The sequence below is a fragment of the Chiloscyllium punctatum genome, chromosome 42 (assembly GCF_047496795.1).
Source record: "Chiloscyllium punctatum isolate Juve2018m chromosome 42, sChiPun1.3, whole genome shotgun sequence".
Lineage (NCBI taxonomy): Eukaryota > Metazoa > Chordata > Chondrichthyes > Orectolobiformes > Hemiscylliidae > Chiloscyllium > Chiloscyllium punctatum.
In genome coordinates, this window is record NC_092780.1 from 7781498 (window position 1) to 7802467 (window position 20970).

A 20970-nucleotide genomic window follows, 5' to 3' on the forward strand; every position below is an offset into this window, starting at 1 on the left:
AATTTAATGCCATAGCACATGAAGAAAGTGCTAATTTCTTAGACAGGACAATATTTAAATTGGTACAAGACGACAGCACAAGGTAGCAAAATGTTTCAAAATATCAGACATGCTTCTGCATGCAAAAAAGCCATCATCCTAAACATATCTTCCACAATTGTCACAGTTTAGATTAGATTAGATTCCCTACAGAATGGAAACAGGCCCTTTGGCCCAACAGGTCCACACTGGCCCTCCGAAGAGTAACCCACCCTGACCCATTTCCCTCCCCTATATTTAACCCTTTACTAATCCACCTAACACTATGGGCAATTTAGCATGGCCAACCCACTTGAGGAAGCCAGAGCACCTGGAGGAAACGCACACAGTCACAGGGAAAATGTGCAAACTCCACACAGACAGTCAACCAAGGTGGGGAGTCGAACCCGGGTGTCTGGTGTTGTGAGGCAGCAGTGCTAATCACTGAGCCACCATGCCGCCCGTTAATGCACACAGTTGGAATACTTTCATCACACAGTCATTTGCCTATTTTACTGAATCTTAGATTTAGATTTCAGAATTGACCATATTCACATCCCACAAAGCCCTTGTAACCAACCCCTTTCCCCTAGCACTATATCTTGACTCTTTGTTTCCACCAGCCCCCTTCCAGCCTCCACATCACTATCCTCCCAACCCTACCCTACTCCCTGCAGTTCTGAAAGGTGGCTCTCTGGCCTTTGTGCATTGCCAGCAGCTTGCTCACTATCCTATTTCTTTAACCTACTCACTGCTTATCCAATCACAGGCTGCTTCTTCCCCACTAAACTCACTAGAGATGGATCAGGAGCAAATGTAAGAGAGAACCAGCCTGCAATGGAGCTGCAATTCCTCAGAGATTCTGTCCATTCTGCTTACGAGTGTGACTTTTCTCTGAATGTTCACCACTGTGATTGAATTTTCCATGGCATTTGGGGATTTTGGAGGTGTATTTGCCCCAGTGTACTATGAAAGCAGATTTCTAATCTATCAATCCACTGTCTAAATGCCTACTTGAAGCTCAGATAGTTGGGTGATTCACACAATTTGGTGGAAGATCAACACAATGTTTGAGGGTTGAGAGTTTGGGAATATTGAAACATTTGGGTTTTCTCTTCAGATCTAGAACAATAGAGGTCCACCTTGGTAAGAATCATTAAAGATGCAGCCACATCAGTTGCCAATCCTTGGTGGACAATCCCTGAATATTTATTACATGAGCCCTGGTCTAAAACCTGGAGCTCTGTCCAGAGATTAATAAACAATAAAAGAGAAAGATTTGCACTTACATTGTGGCATTGTCTTACTCAAGTGTCTGATGAGACTTTTGTTCTCACTTCTCTAGAGTTTGACTCAAGTCCACAACCTTTCGACTCTGAGGTGAATATGCAATGCACTGAGGCACAGCTGACACCTGTGGAGCTTGTAGAACAATCCTGGAAGTTTGACAAACCTAACTGGCTGGGAGTGTAGCAAATGTCCAGGTCTCAGTATGCACAGACACACCAGTCTGGGCTCAACTGGCCTTGGGTTTCACTTCATGTCTTCCCACTTCCTCCGCATGGAAATCAACATTCATCAGCACTTGACTGCTCTGCGTGACCTCTGATCATGTCATCTTTCTGTGCCTCAGCTAATGTTAAAAAAATGACTGTGCAGATGGGTAGGAAGGTCAGAATGTTCTGACTGCCATACATTGCGTTTTTCCTGGACGTGGCAACAACAGCTTGCACCTCACTGCCCTGTGGCTGAACATTTCAACTCCCCCTCCCACTCTGCCAAGGACATGCATGTCCTGGGCCTCCACCGCCACTCCCTCACCACCCAATGCCTGGAGGAAGAACGCCTCAATTTCCGCCTCGGAACACTTCAACCCCAGGGCATCAATGTGGACTTCACCAGTTTCTTCATTTCCCCTCCCCCCAACTTATCCCAGTTCCAACCTGCCAGCTCAGCATCATCCTCATGACCTGTCCTACCTGCCAATCTTCCTTCCCACCTCTCCGACCTATCACTTCCATCCACCTATTGCACTCTTTGCTACCTTCTCCCTAGCCCCAACCCCCTCTCATTTATCTCTGCAACCTGGAGGATCCCAGCCTCATTCCTGATGAAGGACTTTTGCCCGAAATGTCAATTTTCCTGCTCCTCGGATGCTGCCTGACCTGCTGTGCTTTTCTAGCATCTTAATAATCTTGCCTTTGAGCTAGCACAGGTACACTACCTGAAATCAGGCACCCACAGGTTTGAATCCATGTTGGAAAACCTTTTGGCTTTGAAGTGAATGGTTAAGGCTTTGGGTACTTGGGGTCAAACAGGACAGGAGAGGTGGGGAGTGTTAAGCTTAGTTCGTTGGAGCCATATCCAACGCAGAAAATCCCATAACTAGTCAGGAGCAACACCGTGCCAATGAAGATCCTGACAAAATTGCCCTGGAAGTTTATTTTTTATTTAGATTCTATTCAGGTAAAATTGCATGGAAGATTACAAAGAAATTACACATTTTAGACACGCCAGTTTTTGGATAAATGGTTTTGCAGCACAGTACCTATAAAACATCCCATCGTGCTTCATGTGAGCATAACCTGACAAAAGAAATTGATCTTGAACCAGCAAAAGGGAGATTAGAATGGGGGAGCAAATGCTTAGGAAAGGGTTAATCTTTCATCAAGGTGTTAAAGGAAGGCAGAGAGCATTAGTGAGGGAGTTGAGACTCTCATTCAGCAGCTAAAGGCATGGGCCACCCGAGATTGGGAGAGGGAAGACATGAATGTGTGAAAGGCAAGAATGGGGTGGTTGTTGGACTGGAGAAGGTTACATCAATAGGAAGGATGAGACGATGGAGGAATTTAAAAGCGTAGGTGCAGAACTTTAACATTGAGGCTGGATGGGGGTGTCTATGCAGATCCATGAGGACTCTGCTGTTAAGTGAACGGAATATGCCAGCAAGACATAGTATGGGATCTGGGATAATTTTAGATTATTCATGTTGAGAGCATGCAAGTATATTTTTTGTCTGAATTAATCGATAGATTTGTTAGGAGGTTTGAATATTTGAGCATAGTTCCCAAAGATAGTCCAGTATTTATAATCAGCAAACTAACCTGATGATTCAGTGTTTAATATAGGACTATGATCTGTCTATCTCGGTCCTGCTGCTAGCTGAGGGTGCTTTAATTTGAATTTTTATCAGGAGTGAGTAATTGCTGCCCTTTGGCAAGTCGGGTGATGTCATATTGTGCAAATAAGACTCTGTGATTTGAAATAAATGATGGCTTGGGAGAGCAGGAGTCAGAACAGCTGAACCCCTCGCTCTTCACTGTCAGCATGGGTAAGTATCTGAATGAACTATATAAAAGATTCAGAAATGGCCTCTCCCGTCATGTGAGACAGCCTGCCTAGTCTTGATCTGTAATGAAGAGAATGTCACTACATAGAATGATGCAGCATTAAAGGAGATCATTCAATCCACTGTCTGTGCCTGCCCTTTAAAGATCTATCTGATTAGTCCCATTCTCCTGCTCCTTCCCCACAGAACTGTGATTATTTTTTTCTCCGAGTCGTTGTATCCAATTTTCTTTTGTACATTATTCCTGCATCTACTTCCATTGCCCACTCAGGAAGTGCGTTGCTGACCACAACAGCTTGCTGTGTCAAAAATGTTTACCTCATGCCTCCCCTAGCTTTTTTGCCAAATGCTTAAAAACCTGTAACGAAACAGAAATTGCTGGAAAAGCTCAGCAGGTCTGGCAGCATCTGTGCAGAGAAATCAGAGTTAGCGTTTTGGGTCAAGTGACCCTTCCTCAGAACTGGAATATTAATCTGTATCTGCCCTTCATTTCAAGAGCTTCTCAAGGAGCTTCATACAATGATTTACTTTAAAATCACTGTGGCCAAACCTGTTACAACAAAATCTGGTAACATTACCACAAATGAGCAATTAATCCAGAAGAGTTGGAATGAGCTGTTGGAAATAACAGCAGGCAGATGCCCAACTCTTAATGAGAGCACTGAGATGTTTAATCAACATCACAGAACCTTAAGAACTTGGCTTAAGAATCCAAAATCTTGTCTTAAAAATTTGCCTGAAATTTGGAAGTCTTTATGCTGCACAGAGGGTGGTTATATTAGAAAGTGAGCAATCCGGAAACCTAGGCGAATGATTAGATTAAATTAGATTAGGTTACTTACAGTGTGGAAACAGGCCCTTTGGCCCAACAAGTCCACACCGACCCTCCGATGAGTCGATATAAATACAAATCCCATCATGGTAAATGAAAGTGGATCATAAATTCAGTTCATTAAGTACATATGGAATAAAAAGCTAGGAACACTTCCAGTGACCAAGTTTCAAGGAGTTGTGAACTCCCCCTCAAGAAAGGAATCTTCCATTCTTGACAAGTCTGACCTGTATGTGACTGCAGACCATGGTTGACTTTTTAATTCCCTATGAAATCATCAGACAAGCTATTGATTAGTGTCAAAAATGAGAATCAACAGGAGTTGCCGTGATTTAAGAAGGCAGCTTATCACCTCATTCAGGAGAACCAGAAGACTTTGATTTTGATGAGGTGTTGCAATTCTGCAGTACCTGCCGCAGCCACCAGAGGTTCATAATGAGCTATCTGGCGAGCAGACCTCCCTCTAATGGAAGTAAATAGACATGGCAACATGTGTTAACTTCTCAAAAAACTGTTCTTCACGTGTCAAACTCCATCTCAACTCTGCGGAGATCCTACTTTTCATCTTTAAACCCTTCAATCTGCAATTTCAATTGACAGTCCAATGTAATGCTTTAGTTTCTTTTCTGCTCCACTTAATGTCAGATATGGCTGTGATGGGTGGGTTATGGTTATGTTAACTAGATTAACAATCCAAGGGTTTTTGCATTGATGACCCCAAGAGAAAGGTTCACGTTTTATCAGGGCAGCCGAGGGAATTAAGTTCCATTAGTTGAATAAATATGAAGTAAAAGGCTGACCTTCATCAATGGTAACAACCGAATTGTCATAAAAACCCATCTGGTTCTTTAAAGCCCTTTGTAGAAGAAAATCTGCTAACCTTACCAAGTCTGGCCTCCATGTGACTGCAGACACATATCAATGTGGTTAACCCTGAAATACAGCTGCAATAGCCTAGCTAGTGGCACCTTCTCAAGTTGGCAGTAATTGCTGGCTTTGTCAATGATGTTGTCATCCTGTGACATCAAAGTTCTGCAATGAATAATTTCAAACCAGCTTGTGCTGCTTGATTGCTAATTTTTTTTCTCTTCAAGCAACCTACAGAGGGCGATCTACACATTCACTAAATTGTGTGCTTGTGTAAAACGAGAGATCTGTCATCCACTACGGTGGTGCTACTCACCAAAATATCTGTGCTCCTTGAATTCTGACCCCGTGAGCATTCTCAAATATAATTGCTTCACAGTTGGTTGTTGTACCTTCAATTGCCTATATCCTGAACTCTGGAATTCCCTCTCTAAATCTTCCCACTTTGACCACTCTTCCTTCTTTTAAGGGTACACCTTCAGCCTGTTTCTTTGAGCAAACTTTTGATCATCTGTCCTAAGATTCTGTAAGAATAATAGGGTGGTTATGGTAGGGGATTTTAACTTTCCAAACTTAGATTGGGACTGCCATAGTGTTAAGCATTTAGATGGAGAGGAATTGTTAAGAGTGTACAAGAACATTTTCTGATTCAGTATTCAAGAAGGTGCAAAACTTGACCTACTCTTGGGAAATAAGGCAGGGCAGGTGACTGAGGTGTCAGTGGGGGAGCACTTTGGGGCCAGCAACCATAATTCTATTAGTTTTAAAATAGTGATGGAAAAGGATAGACCAGATCTGAAAGTTGAAGTTCTACATTGGAGAAAGGCTAATTTTTACGGTATTAGGCAAGAACTTCCAGAAGCTGATTGAGTGCAGATGTTTGCAGGTAAAGGGATGGCTGGAAAATGGGAAGCCTTTCGAAATTAGGTAATCAGAGCCCAGAGAAATTATATTCCAGTTAGTGTGAAAGGAAAGGCTGGTAGGTGTAGGGAATGCTGGATGACGAGAGAAATTGAGGGTGTGGTTAAGAAAAATAAGAAAGCATATGTCAGGTATAGACAGGAGAGATCAAGTGAATCATTACACTATAAAGGCAGTTTGAGTGTACTTAGGAGGGAAATCAGGAGGGCAAAAAGGGGACATGAGATAGCTTTGGCAAATAGGGTTAAGGAGAATCCAAATGGTTTTTACAAATACTGTAAGGACTAAATGGTAACTAGGGAGCTAATAGGACCCTCAAAGATCAGCAAGGCGGCCTTTGTGTGGAGCCACAAGAGATGGGGAGATACTAAATGAGTACTTTGCATCAGTGTTTACTGTGGAGAAGGACAAGGAAGATATGGAATGTGGGGAAATAGATGGTGACTATTGAAAAATGTCGATATTACAGAGGAGGAAGTGCTGGATGTCTTGAAAAGCATTAAGGTGGATAAATCCCCAGGACCTGATCAGGTGTAGCTTAGTACCCTGTGTGAAGCTAGGGAAGTGATTGCTGGGCACCTTGCTGAGATATTTGTATCATCAGTAGTCACAGGTGAGGTGCCAGAAGACTGGAGGTTGGCAAACATGGTACCATTATTTAAGAAAGGTGGTAAGGACCAGCCATGGAGCTATAGACCAGTGAGCCTGATGTTGATGGGTAAGTTGTTGGAGGGAATCCTGAGGGACAGGATGTACATGTATTTGGAAAGACTAGGACTGATTAGGGATAGTCAGCATGGCTTTGTGCGTGGGAAATCATGTCTCACAAGCTTGATTGAGTTTTTTTTTTAAAAAGTAACCTTGCCTTGATGAGGGCAGAGTGATGGACGTGGACCATATGGACTTCAGTAAGGCATTTGACAAGGTTCTCCATGGGAGACTGGTTAGTAAGGTTAGATCTCATTGAATACAGGGAGAACTAGCCATTTGGATACAGAACTGGCTCGAAGGTAGAAGACAGACAGTGGTGGTGGAAGGTGGTTTTTCAGACTGGTGGCCTGTGACCAGTGAAGAGTCACAAGGATCGGTGCTGGGTCCTCTACTTTTTGTCATTAATGTAAATGATTTAGATGTGAGCATAAGAGGTATAGTTAGTAAGTTTGCAGATGACACCAAAATTAGAGATGTAGCAGACAGCGAAGAAGGTTACCTCAGATTACAATGGGATCTTGAGCAGATGGGCTGAGGAGTGGCAAATAGAGCTTAATTCGGAGAAATGCGATGTGCTGCATTTTGGGAAAGCATATCTAAGCAGGACTTATACACTTAATGGTAAGGTCCTAGGATGTGTTGCTGAATAAAGCGACCTTGGAGTGTGGGTTTATAGCTCCTTGAAGGTAGAGTCGCAGGTAGATAGGATAGTGAAGAAAGTGTTTGGTATGCTTTCCTTTATTGGTCAGGACATTGAGTATAGGAGTTGGTAGGTCATGTTGCGGCTGTACAGGGCATTAGTTATTCCTGATGAAGGGCTTTTGCCCGAAATGTCGATTTTCCTGCTCTTCGGATGCTGCCTGACCTGCTGTGCTTTTCCAGCACCACTCTAATCTAAACTCTGGTTTCCAGCATCTGCAGTCCTCACTTTTGTCTAGGGTATTAGTTCGGCCACTTTTGGAATATTGCGTGCAATTCTGGTCTTCCTATTCGAAGGATGTTGTGAAACTTGAAAGGGTTCAGAAAAGATTTACAAGCATGTTGCCAGGGTTGGAGGATTTGAGCTATAGGGAGAGGTTGAATAGGCTGGGGCTGTTTTCCCTGGAGCATCAGAGGCTGAAGGGTGACCTTATAGAGGTTTATAAAATCATGAGAGGCATGGATAGGATAAATAGACGAAGTCTTTTCCCTGGGGTGGGGAGTCCAGAACTAGAAGGAATAGGTTTAGGGTGAGAGGGGAAAGATATAAAAGGGACCTAAGGGGCAACTTTTTTATGCAGAGGGTGGTACGGGTATGGAATGAGCTGCCAGAGGAAGTGTTGGAGGCTGGTACAATTACAATATTCAAAAGGCGTCTGGATGGCTATATGAATAGGAAGGGTTTAGAGGGATATGGGCCAAGTGCTGGCAAATGGGACTAGATTAGGTTGGGATATCTGGCCAGCATGGACAAGTTGGACCAAAGAGTCTGTTTCAGTGCTGTATGGCTCTATGACTCTATGATCTCCTTTGTGAATTGATGTCAAATTGTATCTGAAAATACTGCCAGGAAGCACGTTGTGTTGAAAGGTGCTATATAGATGCAGGTTGTTGGAGTTGCTCTGCCTTTGAAAGGGGTGAGAGCCAGGGGAAGCTGGTCTCTTCTCAACTTGTCGAATCATAGTCTACTTTAAATTCAAACATACATTCAACATACTCGATAATTCCAAAATAGTTCAGTTCTTTAAAAGTTGTTACTTCAAAGTCAGTTTCATTGCTTTTTATCAGAAGTTTTCCCATTTAAAGACCTACTTCTGTTTAGTGCGTTTAACAAACTCCAGACATCACAAAGTCGTTGAAGTAGCTTTGAAGTGTAGTTACAGTTGAAATGTTGAAATATTATGCAGTTACTTTGTGTACAGCAAGCTCTCACCTCACAATAATTGAGCAGATTGATGTTGATTCAGGAATAAATCTTGACCATGCACTAGGGAGAACTCCCTGAACTTAGAATAGTATGAGAGATCATTCATATGTCTTATACTAACAATAACAGACAGGATCTCTATTTGATACCTCATCTGAATTATTATACAACTGACAGCATCACCATTCAAGGGTTTGCAGTGGATTTTGAATCCTGCAACATTCTGTCTGAGAGGTGAGAATTAGGGTGGTTGTGCTGATGTGCTGCACTTGATGGACACCCCATAACACTTTGCACTCCAACACTTGCAGGGAAAAAAGAAGAATTCCTTTTAGTCCTTATCATATTGGTGCACAGCTAATTTTGTTTCTTGCTGCATTGTTTTGTTTGTGTGTCTGGATGAGGGGCAGAGCAGAGAATGGTGATGAAAATTGTTCTGTTGATGGCTTTGCAGGAGTATTGTAGGAAGGGCATGCAGCTGGTGATTTCAAGTGCTTGGTGGGAATTTAATGTTCTCCAATCATTTTTTGAACTGTGACAAAGCTCTTATTTTGTCATTTGGATCATTTATACATTTTAATAGGGTCAGTAAATAGTCAAGGACCAACAGGATATTTGGCTGAAATACTAACAGCTAATGGCAAAGGATATTGAGTTCCATAATAAAGCACATGTGCGCTCTTCCCCTCCCCTCTCTCTCGCTCTCTTTTGCTGTCATCTTCTTTTTCATGTCCTCAATCTCCCTCACTTTCCATTGCACTCCTCCATTCAACCTTACTGTTCCTGCAGTCTGCACTTGCTCATCACCCCTCATCCCCTTTCCCTCCATTTTCCCTTCATCAATCCTATCATACCCTTTCACTTCCCACCCTCTCAATCACTTCCATATTTTTTTTTATTTGTCTTCTGAGTCCTTTGCTGAAGAAAGTCTGGCTCGGGCACCTGATGTAAATGCTGCACATCTCTGCAATGCCAGAACCATTGTTCAATGTCATTACAAACCGTTAAACTCGCTCCAAACTCCGCACTTGTGTTCTTGCAGTCAGATATGTCATGCACCCAGGCTGAGACTGTTAATATTATCATTTTGTCTTTCTCACTGAAATGCTGAGGATTTTCTCTGTGTCCATGCAGCAGCGTCTCCAGAATGGGCCAAATACCTGACCAGCAAAGACAGTTCCTGTACCAACAGCAACAGCAGCAGCAGTTACAACAGCTACTGACCTCTCAGCAGCTCACTCCGGTAAGATTCAGTGCATTTCTTAGTTTGGAACTCGTCGGAAATCTGACTCAAGGTCATGGGATTGGTTAGTCATGCTCTTTGGGAAAATGTTGCCAAAACGCAGTCGGGTGACTGAAACAGAGTCACGGGTGCTTTATTCTAGATCTGACCCTGTCACACCCCGAGTGAGCTCCTTGTTGATAACATTTGTAGGTCAATAAACCATTCCCACCTTCATCTCTGTGGCTTGCTAAAACAAGACAACTTTCACCAAGGCTTTGTGGGAAAACGAGACATTGAGCTGGGTGTGATGGTATTAGGGGGGAGGGTAAGATGGGTGAAATAAAGATTGGCCAAAATACTGACCTTTAAGGTGCTGTTTCAGCGGGAGGAGAGAGAGTTGGAGAGGTAGAAGGGTGTAGAAATGCAGAGTAGGGTGCTAAGGAAAAGCTGGTAGCATAGTGGTTATGGCACTGGTGAAATAATCTGGGCTATTTTTCTGGAGTCATGCGTTTATAGAATCTTACAGCACGGAAACAGACCTTTTGGCCCAATTAGTCCATGCCGACCATGTTCCCAAACTAAACTAGTCCCATTTCCTCTGCGTTTGGCCATGACCCTCCAAACCTTTCGTATTCATGTTCCTATCCAAATACCTTTTAAATGTTGTAACTGTATCTGTATCCACCACCACTTCTGGCAGTTAAATACATGTATGAGCCACCCTCGGTGTGAAAGAATTGCCCCTCATTTCCTCCTTAAAACTTTCTTCTCTCAACCTAAAAATATGCCACCTAGTTCTGAACATCCCTACCCTAGGGAATGGGCCCTTGCTATTCACCTTATCTATGTGTCCCATGATTTTATGAACATCTATAAAATCATCCCTCAATCTCCTACACTCCAGTGAAGAAAGTCCCAGCCTAGCCAGCGTATTTTTATGGCAAAATATGAATTTAATAAAAATCTGGCCTAATGATGATGATGCAGCTGTTGTCGTTAAAAACCCTTCTGGTTCACTAATATCATTGCAGGAAGGAAAGCTGTTGTCCGTATCTGTTGAGGGGCTGAATGGCCTGCTCCTGTTCGTTTCTCTTGGTCTTAAGACCTACGTATGACTGTGGACTCACTGCAACATGATTGGCTCTGGACTGCCCTCTGGGTAATTCGAAATGAGCCAGTGAGGCTAACATCCCATAAATAATGTTTTTTGACAAATTCGGAAACCAGTGACATTCAAGATGGGAAATGGGATTGGAAAGGTGTGCTACACATGACCCTGGAAGAGAGGAGATCTGGGCGAACTAGTTTGTAATCTACTACAAAGTGGAGGAGCAGCTGTGAAGCCATGACAGGGTGTAGTCACTCAACTGAGAATTTTGAAATTGCGTTGTGGAAGTAACGTAGGTCAGTGAAAATGGGAGTGATGTGACTTAGTGAAAACTAGGATGTAGACAGCAGCACTCTGGATAGAGTAAAGTTTACAAAGGATGGGAGACCAGCTGAGGGGACAGGGGAATAGTCTGAAGTTAACAAACAAATGAATGAGGAACTCTACCATAGATGGGGTGAGATAAAGTTGGAGATCCAGCAGCCATTGTACAAACAGGCATTGAAGAAGAGGCAGAGAAGATTTACACGGTTGTTAGAGATGTTGTAGCTGTCAAGAAGAACTGAACAGGCTGGAGCTGTTCTCCTGAGATAATTGACCATTTGAGGGGTGACCAAATATAGTTCATTATGAAGAGATTTGAGATCAATGGCATAGGGCTATTTCCAGTTTTGCGGAGGGAACATTTAGTGCCGACACATTGATACAGTCTTTATTAAATCTAATAAGGAAATCAAGGGAATCACCTTTAAGAACGGGGAGGTTAAGGCATGGAACTTTCATTTTTCAGGTGGAGTGATTAAAGTAAAAAGCAGCAAGACTGTGTGGACAGAGCTGAATTACCAGGCAGGAATCAGAGAAAATCTATAGACCAAGTTAGATAAGGAGGAGTGGGAGGGGCTGTTATGAATTATTCAACACTGACACAGTGCAGTTGAGTCAAGTAGCCAATTCCTGTGTTGTAAATTCCTAAATAATTATACCACTCAGACACGGATGGTTTGTAACCATGAAGGTAATTGCTTTCTTCACTGAGGGGTGTGGACTTCGCGAGCTGGTCTGCATTTATTGCCCATCCCTAGTTGCCCTTGAGAATATGGTAGTGAGCTGCTTTCTTGAACCGCTGCAGTCCACGTGCTGTATGTTAACCCACAATGCCGTTAGGGAGGTAGATCCAGGATTTTAATCCAGTGATAGTGAAGGCACGGTGATATTTCCAATTTAGAATGGTGAGTGGCTCGGAGGGGAACTTGCAGGAGGCAGTGTTCCTACGTAAATGCTGCTCTTGTCCTTGAAGGTGGTAATGATCATGGATTTGGCAAGTGCTGTTCAAGATTGTTTGCTAAATTTCTGCAGTGCATCTTGCCTACAGTACACACTGCTGCTACTGAGCATCAGTGGCAGTAGGAGTGGTTGCTTGTGGTATTGAAGGTATTATGGCTTCACTGAGCTCAGAATAGGCTGGAGCTTGAACTTGACAACCCTATGATCTTTGTTATGGAATCCTGTACTGGCAAATCTGCCAGGACAGCTTAAACTCTAGTCTTGACCAAATTGGTCAGCGTTTGAATGGTATCTCGAGAGGTTTTATATATGTGGTGTCTCTTGTATCCTGACCCAGGACCAGCAAGCATTGATTTATCAGATGATGCAACAGCAACAGCAGCAGCACAGACAGCGTGAGCTCCAGCGGCTACAGATGTCTGGAACATCACAACACCCCATCACGAATCTCTTACAAGGATCTCCGTCCCTGCCTGTCCACTCAGGTCCAAATAACTCTTTCCTTTCTGTTCACACCGACAACAGTGTACAGAAAGCACAGGTATGCAGACAGCTTTCATACTTTGTGTGCACAGAATCCACCCGCAGCCTCCAAGCCCCTCTCACACACCCTCTTTCTCTCGTATGTTCTCTTTCTCCTGCACATCTTTTTCTTTCTCTCCTTGTCTCCCCCCCGTCATCTTGTTTTCTCTTTTTTTCTCTCTTTTTCCCATCTCCTCTCACTCTTCCCTTCTCACCATGCTTTTCCCCTCATTCCTCATTTTCCCATCCTCACTCAATTTACCTCTCTCCATGCTGGCTCAGTTTCTTTGTCTTTTTCTCTGTTTTTTTTTCCCTTTCCTCTCTTTCCTCTCGCAGCACAATTTCCCTCTCGTTTGCTGTGTATCTCTGCCGAACTCTCAATCCTACAATATTGTACAGACTGACTGCAGATAAGCATGCTTTTTATAACATACAAAATTGTGACATGAGTTTGGAGAGACATTTCAAAACTCACACCTTAATGACTAGCACTTGCAACTATATTGGGATAGTTGACGTTATAAAATTAAGCAGGAACTGTTGTCATGGCTTACTGTCATACTTCTCTGTCACCAGGAAGTGAGGCTTGTGGACAGGAAGTGTGCATCACATACACTTTTAATACGAATGTTTATTTTTAACGGTGACATAATGTAGGTTGCATTTCATAAAAAATGCAGATCTATCAGTCCAAAAGACAATGAGTGACATTGGCATGTCTAGCTTTACTATGAGTGTTCTGTCAGTCAATCACAGTGTCAATATGAATCTTGCAGATATTTAATAATCATCTTTTTGTACTTTAAGAGATTGAATGACAAAGTCAATCAAGAGAAGAGCTGACGTCCTGCACCACAGTGTGATGGTGCGTTGAGGGCAATGATCCTGGACCCTTCTCCTTCACAACTTCTCTTGAAGTCAAAGGCCATGAAAAGCCTTGGATATCTGCTGCTGACTGACGGGCTCTGGCACGTGAAGGCAGAAGGAAATAAGCTGGAAGGAAGAGGACTCGTTGCATCCTCTCGGGAAACGACAAATGATGCTTCTTTGCAGAGTGGGGGTGTGGGAGCTACTGGAATGTTTTGGTATCTTTAATCGAACAGCAGTTCCCTAGCGAGTCATTGGAATCACAAGCAGTGGAAATTTGAGTTTGCCACTGTGGTGGAAATTAGGAAAATGGATGTTGCTGCTGTATAGACTTCAAAGAACCACCTCTAGGCACAGAGTCAGAGGATGGGAGAAACTTTTAGCGTACAATCCATCTGTCGAAACTTGTGGTTAGCAATATCTTTGGTATCTTCCCTGGCATTGTCTTCTGTGTCAGCTATCGCAATCTTATTTTTCCTTTTGTTTTGTGTGTATGTGTGTGTGTATTTGTGTTCATTCAATATGTGACACAGACAACTGTCTGAAGAATGATTATCTTTAAACAGACAAAGCTGGGAGGCAGAGGATGGTTCGGGCTTGCTGAAGACAGTAAGTTGCTGCTGAAGGCACCCTGCACGTGGACTATGTAACCCTCCTCCTCCTCCCCAAACCGGCTGAGTGGGAAATATCTGGAGTTCAGAGAGCTTGAACCATCAGGCCAAAGTGTGCCAGGTTTAGACTTCTGTTCGTATGTGCACCATGAGCTCCAGAGATATTGCCTGATATAACGAGGATGTTTGATGAGCAATATTTTTGTGCGGGGGGGGGATGATTTTTTTTAATATATAATGTTGTTCATTCGGGATTTGTAGCCTTACTCCTTGAGAAGATGTTGGTGAGCTGCCTTCTTGAGGTGTAGTAATCCAGGCTTGCCCAGTGCGGTAAGTATTGTGTTCCAGGATTTTGACCCACTGATGCTCCAATCCCTTACACCACTGGGTGGTTTATAATTCAGACCAGCATTAGTAGAAGCCCAGTGTTACATAACCTGATCCTTCTGATTCAGGAAATGAAGCAGCCCTTGAGAGGTGAGAACAAGAGGCCTAGAATAAAATAACGAAGATGTGAAAAATAAGAAAAAACAGGTTTCCTCACACTGACTATGATGGAAACTTGAAATAAAGCTAGGAAATGCACTGTCGGAAGGAGAAAGTCCGTTTTAACCTAGGATCTCGATCAAAAGCTGACCTGCGCTTTCTCTTTCAGACACTGAGCAACCTGTAAATTGTTTTATTGCTGTGCAATCTAAGCTCAGACTGGGTGAGTTTTCCCACCATGATTTGCTCTTTATTACAAGAGAGTGCGAAGAGTAGACTGTGGCTTGATGGGATCATGGTTGATGTTGCAGATTTGTCCTGTGACTGTCCACTCATCTCACTGTGAAGATTTCATGCTAACCTCTGTGAAGCCATGGTTTCCCTTTGCATTACTTCTCTCTTTCCTCAACAGGCTTAGACCAGTAAAACTGAGCTGTATCGCCTTATCCTCAAATGTCATTGAAAGGGCTAATTCAGCCTGACGCCTCCCTACATTTGGTTGGCCACACTGTCTCTATTAGGACTGTGCTGTGTTGCTGGAATGTTTCGCACAGTGGGTCAGTTCAGTGTGATGTTTCAGCCAGTCAGAAATGGAACGTTTTCTGAATGTTGTGTGGATGCTGCCTGTAGGGACCTGGAGTGTGGGAGGCCCATCAGAGACTTGAATCTTTGTGAGGAAACCCCAAGGGAGTGGGCGTCTCAGGGGCCCTGCCAGCGATCAGGTGTCTGGAGCACTCATTCATGTTGGCAAAGGTCCGTGGTGCTTTCAGGAGGTGGAGCCCGCTGACCTTTGAATCCGAACAAAGCTACAATTAATACATGACATTCTACTATCTCAATAATTCCCTGATGTGACATTGCATTTCTAACTGGCTGAGCCACACCAGTTCCAATCCCACTGCCCGCCCCTAAACCAGTAGCTACTTGGTTGGCTGACCAGGAAATCCTGCTATTTTATTGCCCCATCTGTGAACAATGGTGGCTAATAGACTGAACTGTTCCAGACGGTTTAACTTGACGTGGTGTGACCTTGCTGATGGCTGAGCTTCCTCATGTTGTGGTGGGTTATTGCTTTTGGTGCTTGTGTCCTGTTACCGAGCTGCTGTGGCCAGTAAATGTCAGACTGGCAGACTTGCCATTTTCCTCTTCCATCACTGGTAAATCTTGTGCTGACAGTCAACATCTGGAATCTTCATGCCACCCTCACAGACATCCTTGCAGACGACCTTTGGGTGTCCAACACGTCAACTGACTCCAGCCACCTCACCACATGGGTCTGTGGCCATCTTGCAGTCAAGCCAGAGCAAACAGAATCCACCTCTGGTTGATGAGTGCCAACAGACTTGGGGTGGACTCCGCCTATGAAGGGACAAATGCATTCTTATTTTTGTGACTTTTGATTAATTTCTGAGTTTTGCCGTCAAAACGCCTTGAGTCGACCTGTTGAGTTTGCTTTCCCCAGTGATAGTCACTGTCTGAGACCCAGGACACAATGTGGGCTTTCTTCACTAGAAACACAGCTGCAGTCCACTAACAGAAGCAACTACAGCACGGAAAAGAAAGGCTTGTGTTTCTACAGGAAAGAATTTCCGTCCAGTGGGACCATCTAGCAATGATTAGGTTTTGGATTATTTGAACCAATACATTCTGGGGACTAGGTTGGGAGGTTGATTTGTGATGTGTCTTGCAATACCTTGCACTTTATATAGAAATCAGACTGCTATGCATCATTGATTGAGAATAATTTCTTCCTGAACTTTTCGCTGTGCTGCCCCAACCCAGTGGAAAATTCCCAGTCGGTTTTGATCTCATGCTGTTGCAGTTGGAAGCATGAATAAACTCTGCCCTGTAGATGTTTAGAATGATGCTAAGTATAGCTGACAGTATACTTCCTCTTCCCTTGCCATCATTCTTCAGGTTAATGAGGGACCTAGCACAATTGCCAACCCTCCAGGATTGCCTTGAAGTCTCCAGGATTATTCAAGGTTGCGTGCAAATTTGGTGGGAGAGGGGGACAGAAAATTCATAGGAAGCAACAAATTTTTTTCCCCCAAATTAATTTTACTTGCATACTAACTATCAAAGCAATCTCGGACATGGGAATAAAGGACTGTTGATCTAAAGGTCAAGAATCACTCGATTGGGTAACACACAGGATATTAGCTTTCCTATTGGCTATGGGAAGGTGGGCAGTCACCATGATGGACCTGTCAAGCAGCCAATGGTGGGAGCTTGGAGGCAGGCAGTTTGGAGGCTGGAGATCCAAGAATGAAGCCTCCAGGAAAAAGTCCGAGTGGAGTTGGCAACTCCAGTGAAATGCATCCCAATTTCTGCTCAACATGCTAAAAGGGTCATTTGGAGTGTGGCAATTTCTGCCAAAGGAACTTCCAGTGTTTCTCAAGGAAAGCAATTTTGATAGATATATTTAAAAAAACAGCTTTATTCAGAAACCTTTGTAAATAAAATACGCAGGAACTGTACAAACGTGTGGGTGCTATTGAGGGACGCTGCAATAATGAAGAAGCAGTTTATGTGGTTCATCCTGTAAATGAGGAATGCAGTCAATTAAATCTTGGTTTTATATTGATAGAAAACTTCCAGTTTTAAAAAAAAAAGTTTAACTTGTATTCAAGAAAGCTATGTTTTCTTAGGATCCTTAACTATCTTCTATTCTTTGCAATTGCCTAAATAATTGGGGTTCAAACAGTTGAATTTCTCTCACACATTAACCCAGCCATGTGGTGTTGGTAACACCAGCCAGCCCATTCTGTAATAGCCTGTCCACTTTAAATTACACTCTGATTAAAGGGTTATATCTGAGACACTGGACTTCTGTTTAACTTCGATTGATTGGATGAGTTCTGTGTTATTCCTTCAGAATTACTGGCGAGAATATTGGGGTTGTCTTGTTGGGGACTGGGGGCTAGGGGAGTTGCTGGATATTGGGATGTTGTGACTAGGAGATGTGGTATATGGAGGTGAGTGTCAGTGGTTGAATTCTATAAGCTGACAAGACACTATTAAATTAAAAGAGAGCTGGAAAGTGCACAGTTTATCGCTTTCAGTGTCACACACTCACTTGTGTAAAAATTATCAATTTTTGTTTGCCCCTTCCCAAGACTGAGAGTCAACCCTTGGTCTCAATCTTATCAACAGCTAGGCAACGGTTGGGCATTGAATTGTTCTGGAAGACTCTAATTGTTGAAGTTGTGGTGGGGTGCGGGCAGGATCAAAGTAAAATGGGGATCTTACACTTGATCATCATCTAGCAGCTGCTACTATGAAGGACACATATGTATCTGTACAAGAGACCTTAACCCCTTCAAGTGGAAATAAGCTGTAAGAAAATTGTATGCTGTCACTGCTTCTACCATCTTGCCGTCAACAGCATTAGTTTTGAATCAAGTCCGGTGGATCATTTCATAATTAAATGAGTGCTATCTTTCTCGTTAGCTATTTGAACATTTCATAGTGCTCAGAGTGTCATGTGTTTACGAACCCAGTTTAACAATTTGGATTTGGATCCCTGAAGTACTTTGCTGACAAATCAAAACTCTTATTGTTTCAATTTCTGACAAAGAAAATGGATAAATTGCCAACTGCACCCCTTTAGAACAATACAGAGCAGAACAGGTCCTTCAGCTCTCTATGTAGCGCCGACATGTGAACTAATCTAAGCCCATCCCCCACACCATCTTCTCATCATCCATATGGTTATCCAAGGACTGTTTAAATGCCCCTAATGTGGCTGCGTTAACTGCATTGGCAGGCAGGGCTTTCCACACCCTTACTTTGTTTTACTTAGAAAGTAAACAAAAAAATGCAAGTCAATCATGTAATGATAATAACCTTTTGTGTGTGGAAGTAATGTAACCTATACTTCATTATCCCAATGACGAACTAATGCTAGTGCGATTTTGTGTGGAGGTGTTTAATGTTTATACCGCAAGGAATGAAACTTGAGCGATAATTGAGGGAAGCTGTCTTCCATATGCGTAGTGCATCCAAATCATTAAGCTGTTCTAATGAAAAAGGGTCTTTGAAAATTTGTTCATGGCATGTGGATGTTGCTAGTTAGTCCAGCATTTATTGATCACCCCTAATTTCCCAAGAGAAGGTGGTGTTGAGCTGTCTGCTGGAACTACTGCAGTCCTTGGGAGAAATCATTCAGAATGCTATTTGGAAGGGAGTTTCAGCATTTTGACCTAGTGATACGGAGTTTCATTATGATTCAGTGTAACTTGGATCTTGGATGGGTGCAGGAATTGTAGTTACACTCGTAGCAGTGTTCTATGGATTAACTCCTGAGAAAAATTATACGAGCATTAAAGTAAAACTTTTTGAATTTATTTATCCCATTTTCTTTGATTTTTTTTGCTTTATGTAGTTGCAAAAGGCTTGGAAACTGAGTAAGGTGAAACTACGTCACCCAGAGTCAAGAATCAACCAATTGAATAGTAAAGAGTCTGTTTCTTTCTCCAATTAGCTGGGGACGGGGAGCATCACAGGGGGTTGGACTTATCCAAAAACTTGTGGTGGGAAAGTGGAGGGGCAGTTTGAGTTTGGAGGTCATGAAATGTAACCTCCAGGAATATGTCTAATCAGATTTGGCCGGCTCACATGTACCAGGCAGAGCGGTACCATGCGTGGTCAGGCTATAAATGATGAGACATGTTTGCAGGCAGCATATGTTATCAGGAACATGATGAGATAACCATCAATTTGGACAATACAACATGTCTGTTTGGTTCACAATGATTCTGATTGTTTGGGTTTATTTTAGAAATAGATGACTTAATAATGAAAGTATCGGAGTGAGGATTGATTTGGATGACCTAGTTTTGGTCTCCATTATAATTTGTTATTTGTTTTCCTATGCACTTTTTAAATGTGGGAGCGGTGGGCATCTTGTGATTTACCGTCATGTGGCACACTGTAAGCTGGTTTCGCTGTTTTTGGTAGAGTTTGTAGCATTTCATATAAACCGGTGTTAAACCGTAGCTACAGACACTTCGACACATGGTGTAGCATCAGGATTCTGTGCAAGTAATGTAAATAATTGAAGACAAAGCATCATTGTAAAAATGTCTCCTTTTAGATTACAGAGCATTTATAAAATGTACCATGCATTTTTTAAAAAAATGTTTTTAACGTTCAACTTGTTAAACTTGTGTAGAGGCTTATCTTAGGATAATGTAACACCCACCATGACTTGGTACAATGCCCAGTGTGTAACTTGAGTCACACGCACATCTGGAAGATCCCAATTGTGGGTGACCCATCTGTCCAGTCAGCTGGTTGGAGTTGGCATGCAGATGGCGGGATGCTGCAATTTCTCTCGTGCACAATCCAGAGGGTTCTTGCCTCAGACCCAATGACCTCCCATCAGTAGAAACATTCATGAGTGACCATTGGGAGGAGGATGGGATTGCTCAATGACAAAGCTTTCCACAGTTGAATTGCTGTCTGACCCCCTCCCTCACGGATCACACACTATTTTGCATGAGTGGGTAGCCCATCAAGCGTCTGCAGAGGTGCAAACCACATTTAAGGGAGAAATCCACAGCCCGATCAAGACAAGGAATAAAAGGATTGCTCTCTGGCTGCACCCTGTTTGCTCATGTGTTTTTCTTAAATAGTCTGATGTTCGTAACTCTCTGAGTAGAAGTTGTACAGGTGCTTCATTCAATTTGTAAATAAACTCATTTCAAATATTATTTGTCAAAAGTAGAAAAAAAACAAAAAAATCTAAATATTCTCATTTGTAATATTTCTATGGGAACATTTTGCCTTAGAAAGAGATTTATCTGTCTGGGTTTATTTATTTGTTTTTTTTTAAATAACTTTACAATTATACACAGAACTGTTGCTGATGGTCATGTTGCCTGTGTGCAACATGTGAATTGAGTAAATGTAAGAGAGATATTTTACTATGAAGGATTACGTTTTTACTAAAAAGTAAATTGTTCAAAAAATGAAAATATTTTATCTTGTTTATTTGTTTTGGTGTCGTCTCCATTTTGTCTATTTTGGTGTCAGCTACACCTCAAGATACTAGTGGGCTCACCTCTATATGAAAACTTAGGGATTTGATTCCCTCTGCGTGAAATTTGAGCACTTAATCTAGATTGGTACTTCAGTATTGGAGAAGTGCTGCACTGTCAGAAATGAAGTCTTTCAAATGAGACATTAAACTAAGGCCCTCCTTGCTTGATACATAGCATTGATCATCTGTCACTTATCACCAGAGGAGTTATCCTGAT

General features: G+C 42.6%; 1 protein-coding gene across 5 annotated transcripts in view; it reads left to right on the plus strand.

Annotated features, from left to right (window-relative positions):
• Window positions 1-20688, plus strand: part of LOC140465698 (protein AF-10-like) — a 186457-nt gene extending 165769 nt beyond the window's left edge. For 4 of the 5 annotated variants that reach the window (XM_072561337.1, XM_072561340.1, XM_072561339.1 and 1 more), the window contains 3 exons: window positions 9739-9847; window positions 12559-12762; window positions 13551-20688. In XM_072561337.1, coding sequence (XP_072417438.1) covers window positions 9739-9847; window positions 12559-12762; window positions 13551-13586 — 349 coding nt within the window. In that variant the 3' untranslated portion in view covers window positions 13587-20688. The remainder of the gene's footprint in view (window positions 1-9738; window positions 9848-12558; window positions 12763-13550) is intronic. The other variant, XM_072561338.1, reaches the window with a different exon arrangement.
• The last annotated feature ends 282 nt before the right edge of the window (window positions 20689-20970 follow it).